The sequence below is a fragment of the Hippopotamus amphibius genome, chromosome 17 (genome assembly GCF_030028045.1).
Source record: "Hippopotamus amphibius kiboko isolate mHipAmp2 chromosome 17, mHipAmp2.hap2, whole genome shotgun sequence".
NCBI classification, from domain to species: domain Eukaryota; kingdom Metazoa; phylum Chordata; class Mammalia; order Artiodactyla; family Hippopotamidae; genus Hippopotamus; species Hippopotamus amphibius.
Window position 1 is genome coordinate 21,280,971 of NC_080202.1, and position 19,474 is coordinate 21,300,444.

The window sequence follows — 19,474 nt, forward strand, 5'->3', positions numbered from 1 at the left end:
ATATTGAATATAGTTCCCTGTGCTATACAGTAAATCCTTGTTGTTTAGCTATTTTATATATAGTCGTGTCTGTCTGTTCATTCCATACTCCTAATTTATCCCTCCCCTCTCTCCCTTTCCCTTTGGTACTCATAAGTTTGTTTTCTATGTCTGTGAGTCTGTTTCTGTTTTGTAAATAAGTTCATTTGAATTATTATTATTATTATTTTAGGTTCCACGTATAAGTGATAACATACAGTATTTGTCTTTCTCTGTCTGACTTCACTTAGTATGATAATCTCTAGGTCCATCCATGTGCTGCCAGTGGCAATATGTCATTCTTTATGGCTGAGTAGTATTCCATTGTATACATGTACCACATCTTCTTTATCCATTCATCTGTCAGTGGACACATAGGTTGCTTCCATGTCTTGGTTAATGTATATAGTGCTGCTATGAACATTGGGGTGCATGTATCTTTCCAAAGTAGGGTTTTCACCTTTTCTGGATATATGCCCAGGAGCGGGATTGCTGAGTCATATGGCAATTCTATTTTTAGTTGTTTTTGAGGAACCTCTGTACTGTTTTCTGTAGTGGCTGCACCAATTTACATGCCCAGTAAGAGTGTGAGGGGCTTCCCTTTTCTTCACACCCGCTGCAGCATTTATTTTTTGTAGACTTTTTAATGATGAGCATTCTGACCAGTGTGAGGTGATACCTCACTGTGGTTTGGATTTGCATTTCTTGTTTAAGTGCTCTTAGTCTGATGCAGGAGCAGAACTGAGGCTATGTACCTCTCTGGGGCCAACAGACAAAATCCGCTTCCTCGCCCTGCCCACAGCCACTCCCATCATCCCAGAGCTCCAGTAGAAACCTCCTTCAGATTTCTCAGGGACTGAGAGAAGGAAGTTGGGGGGCAGAACCGATCCCAACAGGTGTTAGAAGAGTCTAACAGCAAAGGACCTGACTATCTTGGCTCCTACTTTTCATCTGCTTAGATCTGAGCTGTCCAATATATAGCCACCAGCCACAAGTGCCTATTTAAATAAACGTGTAAATACAGCTGATTCGCTTTGTTGTATAGCAAAAAAGTGGCACAACAGTGTAGAGCAATTATATTCCAATAAAGAGCTTAAAAAATGAAAAAATAATAAACTTCAATTAAAGTTAATTTCAGTTAAGTAAAATTTGAAATCAATTCCTCAGTTGCACTAGTCACATTTCAAGTGCTTCCTGGCTACATGTGGCTCGTGGCTGCCATGTTGGATGGTGCAGATAGAGAACATTTCCATCATTGCAGAAAGTTCCATTGGACAGATATTCTCACCCCTAAAGGGAGTGAAAGGAGGGGAATTGGAGTGGCCTGGAAGGTTAGAGTATGGTCTTTGGTGAAAAATGCATGACATTATTCTGAGGGAAGGGGTTGGGAGAGAGAATACATGATCCCTAGGCCTGAGACAAGGTATAGATCACCGTGGTAGGCTGAATAATGGCCCCCAAGATATTGACATCCTAATCCCCAGGACCTGCGAATATTCCCTTTTATGGCAAAGAGGACTATGCAGATGTGATCAAGTGAAGAATTTTGCAATGAGGAGATCATCCTAGATTATTTGTCTGGATCCTAAATCTGGTCATAAGTGTCCTTACAAGAGGGGGCTGAAGGAGATCTGAGCACAGAAGAGAAGTCAAGGTGATGACACAAGCAAGATGCCACGCAGCTGGCTCTGAAGATGGAGGAAAAGGCCCCGAGCCAAGGAATGCAAGAATGCAGCTCGAGAAGCTGGAAAAGGCAAGAAAATGATTTCTCTCCTAAAAATTCCAGAAAGAGCACAGCCCCCTTGATTTCAGCTCAGTGAATCAGACTGTGGACTTCTGACCTCCAGAATTTTAAAGGTGTAACAGTGTATGGTTTTCGGACACCAAGATTGTGCAATGTGTTACAGCAACAACAGGAAACGAATATAATCACCAATGGAAGAGTCATTGACAATGACCCCCTCCAGCTTAGTGTGGAAGGGGATGGAACATTCTAGAAGGTGAGACAAGCTTACCCACAGGAGAAACCCAGGGCAAAGTGGACATATTGAACAGCGACAGACTAAGATGACGTGAAGCATCTCAAGGGGAAGGGCTGATCCAGCAGCTGGCTGTGAGGGCTGAAGCTTCACCAAAGGTTCAATACCCACCAGCCACATTAAGAGGAAGCCTGGGGACTTCCCTGGTGGTCCAATGGCTAAGACTCCGCGCTCTCCATGCAGGGGGTCCAGGTTCAATTTCTGGTCAGGGAACTAGATCCCACAGGCCAAAACTAAGAGTTCACATGCCACAACTGAAGATCCCACATGCTGCAACCAAGATCCTGCACACGACAAGGAAGATCCTGCCTGCCTCACCCAAGATGCAGTGCAGCCTAAATAAATAAATAAATAAATAAATAAATAAATAAATAAATATTAAAGAAAACAAGAGGAAGCCTGACTCTTCTTGAGACTCCTGGGGCCCTCTAGGCATCATGGACTCCTTATCTGGAGGAATCCACCCTCTCATTTGTCTAATGAAGCCCAGAGCTGAGCCATGACTGAAGTCTGGCTTCACGGTTAGAGAGAGGGCAGGGTTAGGGCCAGAATCTGGACCTCCTCCCTCAAAGTGGAGCCCTTTCCCCACACCTCCTTGCCCCTGAGCAAATTGCAAGGGAGAGACTCAGCTCCACAGAGGTTGGATCAGCAGGGAAGACAGCAGGAAGCCTGCACACCCTCATGAAGAAGTGCTTTATCAGGGAATTATAGATGACTGTATGGACTCCTCGTGGTGGGACAATGCAGAACCTCACCTGTTGCGCAATATCAGACTTTGTGTTTTCCTTTCTCCTCTTTTCATAAAACTTCCTTTTCTCACCCAGAGTCCAGGGAGCTCATGTCTGCTTTCAAGACTGTCTGGTTGAGATTTCTCTGGGTTTCTGGGTGAGGGCCAGAACAGACAAGGCACGATGGGGGATGGCCAGCACTGGACACCAGCCCTGTGTTTTCTGCTTCCGGCAGTGCCTGCCTCCCCTCATCTCCCTCTCTAGATGGGAGGGAGTTTGTTTCCTCATGTTCTGGCTTACGCAAACTTTCTGTCCTCTCACTACTTCACCCAACCCAGACTCTTCTGTAATGTTCCCATGACACAGGCATTTTCCTCCCAGGAGGCCAGGAGCTGAGCAAGCAGGAGCCAAGGATGTGAGCTGAGCTGCAGAGAGTGAACGAAACCAGAGCTCTTCCTGATAACCAGGCCTGATGGCCACGCGCTGTCCTGAGTGGCTTTGCATACTCACCCTTCACAGACCCAGGAGTCCTGTCAAGGTTTCCTGGGTCAGGTCTGTGACTCTGGGCTATTTGTCCCACCCTAAGCTCTGCTGAGCTCACCAGGTTTCTTGGGAAGGCTGGCAGCCTTCCTGGGCTGTGCCTTTTCCCTGCCCCAATACACCCCAATACACCCAATACACCCTCTTCCTGTGCAGGGATGGGACCCTATTAAGATCACTTTCAGATGCTGAACTTGCTAGCTCACATCTTTCCTTTACCCTCCCACTAGTGTATATGCTATTTTTCTCACCCAAGATGTGGAAAACTAGATTTTACCTCATGAATTTAAAAAACACATCTACTGTTTACGGTATCAACCTCATCATCAGTTCCCTTTGGGACTTGGTCTTATCCCCATCCCCTCACTTCCATTCAAATCCCTTTCTTCTCAAAAGCCCAGATCGTGAAATGGAAAGCCAGTGCTTTCAGAACTAGTATGTAGAGTAGAGTCTGAAGGAAAACCCACTGAGGAGCTCAGCTGACGTGCTTCTCTAAGCTGTGTCCACACTCCCCCAGGGGCAGTGAGTCTAGTTTATAATTGACTACTTGCAGCACGGGAGAATGGGAGTGAGTATAAGGAAGTAGAGGAGGGAGGGAAGACACCTTGTAATTCCTCCAAACATTATCTCTTACACACTTCAAAACATGCAGAAAGGCAGCAGGCCCATGGGAGTTAGGGAGGTGTTTTTTTGTCAGATCTGTGCCATCTGACTTTTTAAACTTCATTGTCTCTGACCTAATAAGTTTTCATGCTCTTGGCCTTCATCCTCGGCTCTTCATGAAACAGGACAAAGATGCCAAAGATGCAACATGAACAAGATCTGGGACTGAGGGGCTGAGTGTGCAGTTGGGTGTTTAAATGATTTGGCAAGGTTGGGAAATGACTCTATGAAATATGAAATTCCAGGCAAAATGAAATCCCAGCAAATTCAGGAGTCTGAGCACAGAGACTGTGACCACCTCAAGGTCTCATGTGCCATTATGAAAAACATTTAATGAAGAAATAAAATTTGAATGGTTACAAGTATGATGGGTGGTTTTTACAGACTGAGTGTTACTCCCCCAAAACTCAGATCCACTCCCTCGCTTGCAGTAAAGCCAATCTACTGACTTGGATTGTGGTGAAGGAAAAGGCAGTGAGTATTGGAAGGTGCCAAACAAGGAGTCCAGGACAGCCAGTGCTCAGAAAGCCTGAATTCCCAGATGGGTCTCAGCAAACCTTTTTTAAAGGCAAGGTGAGGAGAGGAGTCCCAGGGGATGGGATCAGCTCCTGCACAAGTCTCTGCTTGGTCGATGGTGAGGACGTCACGGCGGTTAACATTATCAGTCCTTAGGCTCCAGGAGGCCTGGGGATTATGTGCTCATGGTCATGAAGTAGTTAATTCCTGCCATTTGGTGGTGATGTGAGCGTCTGTAACACAACTCAGGAAAAGTGCACCAGACACTATTATGTGGGTACTTCAGAGAGGAGCTGAAGCAGAGGACATGGGAGAGGCGTCTGTCCCGGGAAGGCCCCATAGGGTCCTGCTCAGTTCCAGGAGGACGTCTAGGAATTCCCAAGGCCTCCTCTCCATCTCCTCCCTTCACTGTTCATTTGTGTGTCATGGCTACTGCAGACACCTGGCCCTTTCAGATGATAATATGTCATGAGAAGCTAGCACATCCCCAAATGCTTGACTGTCACTGGAGTACCAGAAATCCACTGTTTTTAGGGACATATTTCATTTTCTTTTTCATAAAGAAATAAAAGTTTTAATCAGGTAAGTAAAGCAGTCCTCAATTCCAGGTGCGTGAAAAACATCTGGGGAGCTTTTCTAGACCCCGGCATTGGAGATTCCACATCAGTGGGTCTGTGGTGGTTTCAAGTGTTTGCAACTCATATCTTTCTTTGAGTCTTACTTTCTTCATCTGGGACATGGGGACGCCAATGGAAGCAGCTCCACAGGCTGGTGAGCTTTCAGTGAGGTGATGGGTGTAAAGTACAAGCACAGGACCTGCCAGGCGATCACGTGCTGAGTAAAGGTCAAGTATTGTCATTTGAATCGGAGAGTATCTTTCCATAATAGCCTTGCAGCATCTGTTATTACAATGCCTACTTCAGCAAGACTATTCCAGGTCCTAATTTTCCTGCACTTCATACTGGGAAGTTGAAGTGCTAGAATAACAAGCAGTTTCTATTGTGTTATACAATTTGTGCTAGTGAAATTCTTTTCTTGTGGTGAGAATTCATTGCCTCATATTCCCAATTGGAATACATCCCCAGGGGAGTATGGGACTATATACAGCTGGACATAGTCCATTAAAAGTTAAAGGGGTTGGGATAAATTAGGAGGTTGTGATTCACAGATAGACACTACTATACACAAAATAGGTACACAACATGGACCTAGAGGATAGCACAGGGAACTCTATTCAAAATCTTATAATAACCTATAATGGAAAAGAATCTGAAAATGAATAGTTATATATGTATATGTACAACTGAATCACTTTGCTGTACACCTGAAATTAACACAACATTGTAAATCAACTGTGCGTGGATAATAACATAAATAGGGACTTCCTAGGTGTCGCAGTGGTTAAGGATCTACCTTCCAATGCAGGGGGCACGGGTTCCATCCCTCCAGGAAGATCCCACATGCCACAGAACAAGTAAGCCTGTGCGCCACAACTATTGAGCCTGTGCTCTAGAGTCTGTGATCCACAGCTACTGAGCCTGTGTGCTGCAAGCATTGAAGCCTGTGCACCTGCAGCTGGTACTCTGCAACAAGAGAAGCCACCACAATAAGGAGCCTACGCACCACAATGAAGAGCAGCCCCCACTCGCTGCAACTAGAGCAAGCTCGTGTGCAGCAATGAAGACCCGATGCAGGCAATAAATAAATTACGACTAAAAATATAAATAAAAAAATAAAGAAAAACATAAGTAAATAAACTTTAAAAGATTTAGCTTGGAGATGGAAGACTACAAAGGTACTGGATCAGTGTGTGAGAAATCCACAGCTCCTTCACTGTGGGAGGAACTGTGTATTGTAGAGGTTTTGTTTCCCCTTCTAGTTTATTGAGATATAGTTGACATGTAGAACTGTATATGTTTAAGATGTAAAACATAATGATTTGACTTACATCATGAAATGATTACTTATTTCACTCAGATAAGCTGAGTGAATCCGTCGTCTCATAGAGATACAACAGTAAAGAAAGTTTAGAAAAATGTTTTTCCTTGTGATGCCAACTCTCAAGATTTACTATCTTAACTTTCATTTCTAACATGTAGCAGTGTTAATTATCTTTATCACGTTGTGTGTTAAAGCCCCAAAACTTACTTATGTTATAACTGGAAATTTGTACCTTTTGACTACCTTCAACGAAATCACCCTCCCCCCACCTCTGTCTCTGGTAGCCACAAATCTGGTCTCTTTTTCTACGAATTTGTTTCTTTCGTTTTGAAGTATAGTTGACCTAAAATACTGCGTTAGCTCCTGGTACACAAGGTAGTGATTCAGTATTTCTATACATTTCCAAATGACCCCCAGAATAAGTCTAGTTGCATCTGCCACCATACAAAGATATTACATAATAATTAACTATATTTCCCATACTGGACATTTCATATCTGCAAAGAAACCTAGGTGCCCATCCATAGAGGAACAGTGTGAGATACACACATATGTATATATGAATATTATTGAGCCATGAATTGTATAGTCTTTTTTGGAGGACAATTTGGTAATATCTTCCAACTTGACCATAGATGTCTCCTTGGTATTCTTTGTATTTCCGTGTTAGGGCACCTATCCTGGGAGAAAGACATAAGCATTTTAATACAAATCAGCATTGCAAAGTATACGAAGCACATCCACAGGAAACTGTTTGGTAATGAAAAAACCCCCAATCCTGCCAAATGTTCAACAACTGAAGTTTGATTACATAAATTAGAAACCATTCAAAGAACTGAATTTTATTTCTTTTAAAAATTTATTTATTGGCTGCGATGGGTCATTGTTGCTGCGAGCGGACTTTCTCTAGCTGTGGCGTGTGGGGGCTACTCTTCGTTGCCGAGTGCAGCCTTCTCAGTGCGGTAGCTTCTCTTGTTGCGGAGCACAGGCTCTAGGTATGTGGGCTTCAGTAGCTGTGGAGCACAGGCTCCGTAGTTGTGGCTCGAGGCCGCTAGAGCGCAGGCTCAGTAGCTGCGGTACTTGGGCTCAGTTGCTCCACAGCATGTGGGCTCTTCCTGGGCCAGGGCTTGAACCCCTGTTCCCTGTGTTGGCAGGCAGATTCTTAACCCCTGCGACATCAGGGAAGTCCACATAACTGAATTTTAGACAGAAGTTACTTAAAAAAAGAAAGGAAGATAGTCACCTGTGAAGCGCTCCTGGACACAATGTGAAGTGAATAAAGTCAATTATTAGATATAACTTTGCTGCAAAGTTTGTATTTCTATATACACATATGTGTGTATGTAAACGCACAGGAAAAGGGCTTAGAAAAACTGGTAATATTGATTCCTTCCTAGAAGGTTACTCTGAATCTGTCTGTGTTGTTTGAGTTCGTTCAAGAGTTCATTCATGTGTTTGTTGTGTGACAATGGACTTTGACAGGTTATGTAAACTAAGCAAGAGTCGTCACGTCTCGGTCACTTTCTGAGAGGAGTTAGGAGTCCTCTCCTTGCCAAGAGTGCTGCTCCAAAGGATTCTCCTGCAAGCTCTTTGAGGCTGTGCTGCCCTGGCCCCATGATCAAGGTCACGCTATGTACCAGGCCGGGATCCGGGCACCTCGGGTTGGGATCGGGGCTTGCCCTATGCTGTGCACTGTGCTGCCTGGGGCCATTGGTCTCCACCCTGGACGGAGCTCCCTCTCCAGATACCCTGGTCATTCCTGGGTGCTTGTACCTTTTGCACCTGCAAAGATTGTGAGATGTTGGGTGTGAGCTAACTGCCTGGCATGGCCAGGCTGAGCCCTCCTCGCTTGGCTTACTGAGTCTTCCTCTGCTTTTAGGGTGGCTTGTCCAGGCCTCCTCACAGGAGGTCTCAAGGTGCTTGTCTGAGCTCTGACCACCGAGGACAAAGCAGACTTTCTCTCCATTCCCACAGTCACTGGGATTTTACCTGCATATGCCTTACTCAAAGATTTTATAATTAGGATAGGAAAGAGGGAAGGCTCCTACACAGGCCCCTATAGAACACTTAGTGTCCTTCTGCTGTGGTTCTGCTCACGTGGCTCACCCACGCAGCCTTCTGTCCAAGAACCTCTTGGCATGGAGCAGGGCAGGCTCAGAGACCACCAGTCACCAAGATGGACCGTGTCTCCCCACCCCCATGGGCCCCGACCAGCTTGTGATCTTTGAACATCCATCTCCTTAGATGAGAGTATTCACTACCATTGTGGTTCCACCCTCAGCCCTGGGGGCAGCTCCAAAGCGACATTCACCATCCTTGTGTAACTGGACCTGCAGGAGACCCCAGATGGGCCCTGACAACAACACCTCCCTTCATAGTTTAAACTCACGCTCCGAAATTCTAATTTATGTGGAGAAAATCCTAGTTTTAACCATGGTCCCTAAAGGCAGCAGGGAAAGCAGGGCCAATGAGTGATGGAGCAATGAACGAAGGGTTGCAACATGTTCCCACACTTTCCAGTTTGGGATTTGCACCTCCAAGAAACCATTTCCTCATCCGAGAAACCAGCTGAGACAGGACAAGGAAATGAAAACATCTGAGGGCACTCCCTTGAGAGCTTATTATTTGGATCCTCTTCCTGCTCTACTGCCTCCCACCCACCCTCCCCTCTGGTGACCCTGAGAGTATAAATTGGGGCTGGGCTCTGCCCCTGCATCACATCCAAGGCCAACATGAAGACCGGCACCATCTTTGTTCTGGTGGCCTTCGTCATCATGGGGCTGCAGGTGGCCTGTGCTCAGAGACCTCCTTTGAAAGATGAGCGGACTGAGAGGATCCTACCTGAGAGCAGAGAAGGCTCAGAGGGCAGTGGTAGACCTGGGGATGGTTTGGCATGGAAGCAGCCATGTCCCCACTGCAGAGTGGAGACTTGGCATTGATCAGATGCTTTACCTTGGATCTAAAGGAGCGATCACCCTGCATTTCCCTTTCTCCTCAGTAAATTGAGTTGGGTCTGATTACAATTTGTGGGTAGAGTGTCGGATTGTCCCTAGTTTGGACGTGTGCCCGAGATATGGGCCTCCAAGGGGATTTGTGGGAAAAACATAGGGTGTGTGTGAGGTGGGGAGATGGAGCTCTGCTTCTAACAGAGATTTTTCTAATTCCTTCTTATACAGTGGGAGGAAGAGGGTTGTGACTGGGCAGGTTTCTTGTCTTTGGAGACTGTGCAGCCTTTGGAGCAGGGAGAACATTCTCTTGAGGCCCAGACTGTGGGCTTAAGCGTGAGAGTGGAGCAGTGGAGGCCGAGGGAGGAGTTCAGAGCACGAAGGAAGCCACGGAAGAGGCAGGAGTCCTGCCAGCGATGAGGGCTTCAGACCTCCAGCAGAGAGATGGAATTAGTCAGTTTTACATTTCAGTGTCTGCATTATTCAACAATGTATCTCCAATAACAACCACAATTCATTAATAAGTATTTGGTGAATGAATGATTCATTGATTTGACTAATAGTATGTGTTATGCCCAAAGTCTCACTATGGAGGTGAAATGCGAATATAATATAAAGGATCAGAAAGGCCACGGTGTCAAGGTCTTGATCTTTGGGGACCACCCAAGATCTCTTAGGTGGTGATGACAGAAAGTAGCCAACAGTCAACAAGGTGGATCCTTCAGCATGGAGGGGCTTGATTTGAGTCCTAGCTTTCTGGCTCATTCCCGCCTCTTAGAGGCCCCATCTCAGTCCAGCAGAACGTCCCAGCCATGAGGACAGGGAATCCTGGCTGAATCATTCAGGTTCTGCAACACCTCTGCCTGGTCCTGCTCTGCTCACCTCCACGTTGCTTCCTGTGCCCGGGCCCTGATGGGTGGGTCTCCTTCCTGTTTCCAGCCCCACAGCTCTATGTCCCCAGGCATCAACCTCAGCTCTCTCCCTTTGGCAGCTGTGGCTCCATGAATGGACTCATTGATAGTGGCACCCTTGTTTGGCCCAGCCGTGGCCTCCTGTTTTTCAGCTGTGGTCCACAGAGTCAGGCTGCAGCTGGCTTGGCCCCGCCTTTCATGTGGGCAGAGACAGTGTTCTGGGGGCCCCTTTCTAACATCCTAGAGAGACAGTATCTCACTGATGCAGCCCCTTCTTTCTGCAGCCAGGCCTTTTCCTATCTTGAGTTCTTCTTGTCTTTCTCCTCTGGCCACATTTTGTGTATGCGTGTGTGTGTGTGTGTGTGTGTGTGTACCTGTGCCCGTGCACGCTCAGATCAGGGCATACATCTTGGTACTGGATTAGATCCTTCCACCTGTCCCCCTGCTCCTCCTTCTGTAACTCAGTAAAAAGCATCCCCTCTCACCAAGCTTCCAAGCCAGAAACCTGGGAGTCACCCTTGACTCCTCCCTCCCCCTCATCTCCTCCATCTATTCAACCACTGACCCTGTTGTATGATTGAAATTAAGTGTATCTACTTCTCACCTTTCCCATTGCCACGGTCTTAGGCAGGCCCTCATCAGTTCTTATCATGACAGCTGTAAGAGTGTCCTGTCAATTGTTTTTTCCTCCAGTTTTGGCTTCACTTCAATCTGTCCATCACAAGGCTTTTGAAGTGGTTTGGTTCAAATCAGTCTCTCTCTCTCTCTCTCTCTCTCTGAAACCCTTCAGTCTACCTTGTTTTCAGCATGAAATGGAAGCTTCCCCTTTGTGACCTGACCTCTGTCTCCTACTTTGGCCTCATCTCTTGCCGCCTTCAGACTTCCTGGAAACAAAGACTCAGCTCCCTGAACTACACATGATTCCTTAAAAGTGCAGGTCTCTGCTCTGCTCTTTACGAATGAAGTGTCACTTAGCAAAGCACAATTTCCCCTTCTTGTTGATCACAGGGCAGAGTGCAATCCTATAAGCACACGTACATCCCATGGCAGCTGCAGAGATCAGTATTTAGAACAAACAAAGGAAACAAGTATTTTTGAAAATATTTATTTTTTTACTTGGCTGCACAGGGTCTTAGATGTAGTACTCAGGATCTTTGTTGCCATGTGCGTGACCTTTATTTGCGGCATGTGGGCTCTTAGTTGTGACATGTGAGATCTAGTTCCCTGGCCAGGGATCGAACCCTGCCCCCCCCCCCCGCCCCGTTTCCACTGGGAGCATGGAATCTTAACCACTGGACCACTAGGGAAGTCCCAGAAAACCACTGTTTAATTCCCTTAATTTTCTAAGGGAAAGAGAGAAATCTATGGATTGTACTATTCAAAGACATGCAAAATGCAACACCGAAAGGCATTTTGCATCATAATAACACAACTTTGGCTGCTAAGCTTTTAACATAAATTTATGAAAAGCACACTTCCCTTTTCTGCTTTATTTACCCGCTGGAGCAATACCTCCTTGGTGTCATTTCCAAATCTTTCATGTATGAGCTGTGTGTTCTTCTGTGAGTTACATACCTCCCTGTGCTTTAGTTTCCTCATGTGTGAAAGGGGGTAATAACAGTACTTACCTCAGAGGACTGCTGTGAGGATGAAATAAATTAATGTCTAGAAAGGCTTAGAACATGACTGGCTCCTAGTAAGTGCTATGTGTTACTCTTATCATTAGAACGGAAATATTTCAAATCATCTATTTTATATATTTTATTTTATTTTTAAGAACTTTTATTGAGATCCAATTGACATACAATAAACTGCATATATATTTACAGTGTACACTTTGATATTTTTTTCTTATTAGTAATGTATATGTGGCAATCCCAATCTCCCAATTCATCCCACTTGGTGTTCATATGTTTGTTGTCTACATGTTTGTCTCTATGTCTGCCTTGCAAACTGGTTGATTTGTACCATTTTTCTATATTCCGCATCATTTATACACTTCAAAAAGTATGGGTCTCTTATTCTTTGCCTGAGTGACCGCACCCTCACACTGTTTTCCTGGTTAATTATCCTTTCAGGCTTAGCTCAATTTACAATAGAGAAAAGTTAGGACAACCTGAAGGGCTAGGTAACAGAATGGTTAAATACAAATTTTGGTATAAAAATTTGGTGTATCCACACACTGAAACATCTTGCATGCTAATTTTGAGTAACTTTTTATTTTTTAATGACATGGGAGAATACACAGTAACGATAATAAGATATACTGGCTTCAGAAAGGCTTTTAAGTAACAATAATAAAATACAAAAACCATGTACAGAATGCTGGATAACTTTTGTTTTCTTATTTATGCCTTTCTCTATTTTCTAAATTTTGTACAGCAACCATGTATATTTCCTGTAAAAGAAAGCAAAGTAATATAAATTTTTACAAAATCGGGCATCATCTTTTTTGGAAGCCTTTCTTGACACTTTATCATAACCTTCCAAAGCATGTGTGCCCAGTGCCTGTCACATAGTAGGTTCTCAATAGACTTTTACTAAATTATTTTCTTCTCTTTCTGGATATTCCCTGCGACGAACCTGGAAAGAACGTCAAACAGGTATGAATGTGCTATTTGAAGGGAGAATGATGCTTCCTAAGGAATACTTCACGTTTTCTTGAACCCACCATGTACTGGCGAGGCTTTAACCTTTTCTCAGGAAGTTAACATACCCTGAAGTCACTGCCTTCCACCTTTGACGTCTGAAGAGCAGGCTGTGGCCGGCAATGAAGGCACATTTCCACTTCAGGAAGGGTGGGGATCACTGATGAGCGGCTTCAATCAGCTCACTGTCCTACGGACTCCATCCTGAACCTGGCACTTCGGATAATTGTGTACTTATTTCTTCCATCTGCAATCCAGTTTCTGCTCCCATTCTCCCCAAGGGATGTGGCTACCATATTGGCAAGACTAAAGGAGTCACCTCTTCTTAGTTTATTGTCTTGGCAGAACGACCATATATTCTAGCTCAGCTTGGCTTTGCAGTCTCAACATTCACTCACAAGGAATTCTCTAGTTCCGGGCGCTCCAGCTCCTAGTGGCTTGCGCTCTTGGTCCCGACACCCAGTGGCCTCCCCTACACTTGCCTCTCAGTGCTCTCCTTCCACGAAAGCACAGAAAGTTGGGATTGACCACCTCTGCTTCCTGCCCCTCAGCAGCTTTGTAATCGCTTCTGAGAGTCTGGTACCTTCAGAGACTTCCCACGTGTAAGAGAGGGTCACACCTGTCAAAGAAGTCTGGTCATCTCTGGACCAGGAGTTGGAAGAAATTGGGTCTTGACACATGTCCTGTGTAACCTTAATCAAGTTTTTTATCTTTTCTAGGTCTTGCTTCCTAATCTGAGCCATGGCAAAACAGATTGGGATCAGATAAAACCATAGACGTGGATATGCAGAGGGAAATCAAAGGTCCTAGGACTTTTGTAAGGTTGTGTTACTGCTGTGGCCAGTGGTCCTGCTTTCAGCCTGGGGAGGCTGGGAGGACAGAATGACGAAACAGATGTGAACGTTCCCAAGATGGAGTTTCAAGCACAGTGGCCGTCAAAGGCGTGGGAAGGGAAACCTCTCATCAGCACGAGTGAGAGGAAGCAGAGGGCTTCCCTGCTCGGGAGTGAGGGGGCGGCCCACAGTATGCACGTGGGGCTCCTTGGAGCCATGGTTCACTCTGGTTGCCACTTCCCATATCCCTGAGCTGGAGGCAGCTGAGTCCTAAAATAGTATCCTTTACCATAAAACCCTGGGGCATGTGGGCTGAGGGAGGGGGAGGAGGAGAGTTACTACCCATCAAGGCTGAGGAATCACACTGTGGATAGAGTGTCATCTGTACTTCCTTTGGCTAAATGGACTTCCCATCCTGAGTCCATGTTACCTATCACAGCCCCTCCCATTAAAACTGGTAGTTTGGGCTGCCTCTGGACACTTATTAACACCTACTGCATACACAAGGGATAAGCATAACCCAGTTTCTGCATCAAGGAGCCCCCTTTCTAGCAGAGGAGACAACCAAGTAGCCAGATGTGTTAAAGGTGATGTGATGGACGTAGCACAGAGGGAGGTGCAGAATTCAGTTGGAAGAGAGGTCAGGGAAGGTTCTCTAGAGGAGATGAACACTGCTTTGCTTGTGTATTCGAGAGACATTTTTTATCATTCTCTATCGACTCTTACTTAGAAGTGGCCTCCATATGTAAATCTTGGAGGCCATTGATTTAGCTAAACATTCTGACACAAACCTTTGTACTCTCCACGTGAAATCTGGCTGAGGTGAACACGGCATTATTGTCAAGAGCTTCATGAATAAAAGAGCTTTACCTGCATGAGCCAAAGCCCAAATCAAGGCTGGGAGGCAAACATCAACAGTGAAAACTCCTTGTGTGGCCAATCGCCCACTCTCAACTGCCATCCTTCTTCTCATGTATCTTCATAAGAGGTACGTTCTTCCATGGCTTGAGGATCAGCGCTCCCCACTCATTTAGATGGAAGTCTCCACGTCAAGGGCTCTTCCTCAGCGCACAGAGGACTTAGCCTTGACTTGGAACTATTCATTCACAGCCAAGGGATGGTGTTCTCCAATGTTTGGGCTCTTGGAGATTTTTTTTCTACCTCTGACGTGACACACACCTTATTCCATCTCACAAGATAGTTGTTTCTGGCATTGTCAGCACCATCACTAGACTGAGGACTCTTTGAGGGCAGGCATGGGGCTTCATTCGGCATTGTCTGCCCTGACATAGGGCGGGGGGCTCCTACCTTGGGTTGAATGGAAATGCCACGGATACCAAAGTCTATGTAGATTCTGGGTACCACAAGATACATCCTCCTTCCCTTGAAGCAAGGTTCTTGGTGCATGAAGATGAACTCCATCAACCAGGAGAGACCATGGGAGATACTGGCGTAGGTGTCATCAGAGATCATAGAATGTTAGAGTTGGGGATGGGGGTCTTGGTGAAGATCAGAACATTTGAAGCAAGACTCACAGAAAGAAAAGAGTGAGGACAGAAAGGATAAAGTTTGTGCGCATGTGTAGGTGGTGCAGGCAGGGAGAGGGGAGAGTGATGATGTAGCATGACATGGTACTGCACTTAGTGATACTGAAATGCTCGGAGATGCTGCCCTGACCCCTTCTATCCTACATCTACAGCACCCAGGAGGCCTGGCTCCCTCTTTTCCCTCTTTACCCCTCCTCTTCAAAGCAGAGGCAAGTAGCAGTGTGTGGCTGGGGGTGAGCAGGTGGGTCAGAATGGTTGAGCTGAAGGTGGGTAGACATCCTGAGCCCATCATCCTAGCAGTCCTCACTTGCCCCGCTTCATGCACTACTGTATTCCTGGCCTTTGGAAGCTTCACGTGGTCACCTTCAGGCCCACCGCAACTACCTTCACATAAAGGCAGGGCTTTACAAGAACACAAGGAATTCCGTGTGGATGGCTGGGAAGTACCCACATGCTTAGATTACACACGTTATCTGTAACATAGGTGAATTCATTGTCATGTATATCAAACTCCATTTTTACACTGGAGGCACATGCTTTATCTGGGTCTTCTAAACTTGATCCTTCCTGCTTTCTTTCTCCTTTTCTGTTATTGGCCCAAGGGAGCACACTGAAATCTTGATTTCTTTTGTATTCCCATCTTGTTCCAGGGCAGATGGACCCAGACTGCTTTCCTGCATCCAGTCCTGATACGAGGGGTCTTTGTGTGCATGGAGCCTAGGAGGCCAGCACTTTCTCTCTGGTCATGTTCTCTATGTGTTCTGGAGGTGACAGGGTAGAAAGAAAATGGATTTTAGAGTCAGATGAATCTCAGTGCAAATCTTGGCACTGCCACGTAACAGCTGTGTGGCCCTGAGATTATCACTGAACTCTGTTCTGCTGTCTGATCCTCATTGCCTCATGGGAGTAATCGCACCCCTGCTCCGGGTTATGGTAGGGTTAGATGTCCTCTGTGTGTGTGTGTGTGTGTGTGTGTGTGTGTGTGTGTGTAGGGCAGCTTGCCCAGTGCCTGACACATAGTACATATTTGCTAGGTAGCAGCTCTACTTCTGCTGGGGCCTTCTGCACATTCCATGCTGGACTCTTTCTTTATGCCCAAGGAAATACACAGGGCACTGAAGTCACTCTGCCTAGGAGAAGGAGGCCCGCAATGGGACATGGAATCCTGGCTTTCTCTTCCTTGTTGGGGCCAGGCCTGTAGCCACCCTGGAAAGTTTGACATGCAGTCTCTAGCTCCTGGAGGTGCTAACCACTCAGAGTCGGATGGTTCTCATCTACAAGCCCCTTCTAGCAGGTGTGAAGGTTTCATCTTTCCTGTTGGGCTTGCAATTCTCCCCCAAGTCTCAGTCACTGTCTTTGGTGTACCACTTCCCTCTGGGGTTCAGCCCACTTCTTCTCTCCTGCACCTCCCTCCGCTTTCCTCCGTGATGACACTGCTGGGGAAGAGAAAGCTGTGCAGAGGTCCTCCCAGTCAGCGAGCTTCAGTTTCCTTATTGGTACCGTGACATCATCTGTACCCTGGAAATTCCACTCGCCCTTCTGTGCCCTCACCTCTGTTCCGCGCCTCGGAGTTCCTATAAAGAGGGGCTCCCAACTCAGTATCAGCACAGAGCACAGAAGGGTTCTGAAGCTTCTGCAGTCTAAGCTCCGGGCACGTCTCTCCTCCACCAAGACCATGAAGCTGTGTGTGACTGTCCTCTCCCTCCTCATGCTCATGGCTGCTTTCTGCTCTCCGGCACTCTCAGCACCAAGTAAGTCCACTCTTCCAGCTGCCACCAAGTCAGGTATGTAGGCAGTGCTGACTTTTCGAGTTGGGGCTGGTCTAACACTAGCATCTGGGGTTGGGGCAAAAGGGAGCCGGAAAGATGTCTAAGTGGCCAGCTGTTAAATGTGGAGTCTGGTAGACGCTCGGTAATGTTCCAGATCCTGTTTTCTTAAGAAGCAGCACCTCCTAGACTGGTTTAAGCAAGCCCCTGTCTCTCTCTGTGCCTTGGTTTCCCCATCTGGAAAATGTAGAGAGTGAGACATGTGCTCTGAGACCCAATCCGGCCTCAAGCTTCTAGAATTCTTTCACGGTCTTCTCCTAGGATGCTCTATTCAGAAGACGACTCCCACTCAGCGTGGGCGGGATTGGAGACAAGGGACCATATTTGGGGATCTGGTAGATCCACAGGGACGCCCAGTGAATATCTATGGCTGGAAGCCCAAATGAATAGCTCCGTGTAGAGCTTCTGTCTCACCTCGGCCTTTCTTTCCAGTGGGCTCAGACCCTCCCACCGCCTGCTGCTTCTCTTACACCCTGCGGAAGCTTCCTCGCAACTTTGTGATCGATTATTACGAGACCAGCAGCCTCTGCTCCCAGCCAGCCGTGGTGTGAGTATCAACTCTGGGGCCTTTCTGGGAGGCAAGGGTGAGGGCAGGATTAGAAAAGGGGGCCCCTTGGGCGGTGGCGGGGAGATTAAGCAGTAGGGAGGCAGGTGTCAGGGCTGAAGGCCTCCCTGAGAGCAGTGAGGAAGAGGTCACAAGTCACCTGTTGAGCCCCAGAGGGCTGTGTGGAAGCTAAAGGAGGGGAAGGTGCTTTCCGGGGAGGAGGTTAGCCAGAGGCCAGGAAAACAGGGAAAGTCGAGAAGATGACAGCAGATGAGGGCTGCTGTCTTAAACCATGCTTAGAAAACACGTGGAAAAGTCTTCGCTAGGGGCAGCTGGGAAGGAACGGGGAGATATGGCAACAATGACTGCAAAACTCATTGGTGCCTAATCTGGGCAACCCAGGGGGCCGCAGCTAAACCCAGGGAGGACGTTAGAAGGAATCAGGCCCTGGCAGCATCCCAGAAAGGGTCTGCTCACCCACGAGGTTGCCCCACATGAGCCATGGTTAAGGACGGGCAGATGCCCACCACGGGCAAGATGCCATGGGATTCCAACCTGTCCACTCCTTTGTTCCACAGATTCCAAACCAAAAAGGGCAGGCAGGTCTGCGCCAACCCCAGTGATCCCTGGGTGCAGGAGTACATGGATGACCTCGAACTGAACTGAGCTGCTCTGAGCCCGGGGCAGGTGTTCTGCGGGAAAAGTCATCTGAGCCTGATGCTTCTCAACGAGACGCACCCTCTCTACGCTCACGACTCCTCTCAGTAGTCCCTGTTCCTTCTCTTAATTTAATCTTCATTATGTACTGTGTTATTATTGTATTTGGTGGTGTTTCCCAGTATTTACGTTTGTTTTGCCAAAGGACACATGTCCCCCATGGGGATGGTCCACCATCACCGTTCCTCTGCTATTGCAGATGCGTGGATAATGCAATTGATTCCAAGTGTTTTTCATAATAAAACTTTCAAAAAATGCAGACAGTTTCTATGTGTTTTAATTTGCTTTGTGATACGGGGAATTGCCTGGTATTATGAATAGGGACAAACTACAGTTTCCAAACACAATAAGAATGATCAATTACTGAGTCCTTCGTATGGGCTCAGATGTCTAAAGATACAAACGTCACTTACACTTTTCGCAAAGATTTGACAGTATTATGAAGTAGAGACTGTTAACCGCAATTTTACAGATGAGGAAGCAGAGGCACAGAGGTGATGGGACTCGCTAAGGCTTGGAGGTCTGCTTGGGGTGCACCATGCGTGAAAGGGTGATTGAAAAGTATAGCTGTGCGGCTGAGGGCTATCATTTCCACATCTTGCAGGGAAGTTGTAAATAGGAGCAGCAGCACAATACAGAGGGAAGATGAAGTAGCTCAGAGTCAGAAAAGTAGGCCTCCCTCAGCACCACCCACTACCAGTAAGAAAGTCATCTTGTCTTCCTGGGCCTCACTTTTCACACCTGTAAAGTGGGAGTGATATTTGAAGGGGTGTTGTGATGTGTAAAGCTCTCATCACGGGGCCTGGCACCTGGAAGATTCTCTCTTTCCCTCTCTGAGTCTCAGCTTTTTCCCTTAAAATGGGCTGTAATGTCTATCCTGCCAGGGTCATCAGGCAGATTAGATTAGTGGATTGGCTCTCTGGAGCCAAAGCAAATGCGAAGTGTTGTCATGAGGACAAAAGAACAAATGTCAGATTTGGGTCTAGAGTGTGGTGGGAGTAACCCAACGCCACTTCTCCTCAACAACCCTTCGATCACAGCTTCCTATGATGTGGGTC

At 46.6% G+C, this 19,474-nt stretch overlaps 1 protein-coding gene across 1 annotated transcript; it reads left to right on the plus strand.

The window, feature by feature from the left end:
- The first annotated feature begins 16,808 nt into the window (after window positions 1-16,808).
- LOC130840375 (C-C motif chemokine 4) lies at window positions 16,809-18,660 on the plus strand. Its single transcript, XM_057715825.1, has 3 exons — window positions 16,809-17,080; window positions 17,588-17,702; window positions 18,278-18,660. The coding sequence occupies exons 1-3, from the start codon at window positions 17,005-17,007 to the stop codon at window positions 18,363-18,365; spliced, it is 279 nt and encodes a 92-aa protein (XP_057571808.1). The 5' UTR covers window positions 16,809-17,004; the 3' UTR covers window positions 18,366-18,660.
- Window positions 18,661-19,474: the final 814 nt, after the last annotated feature.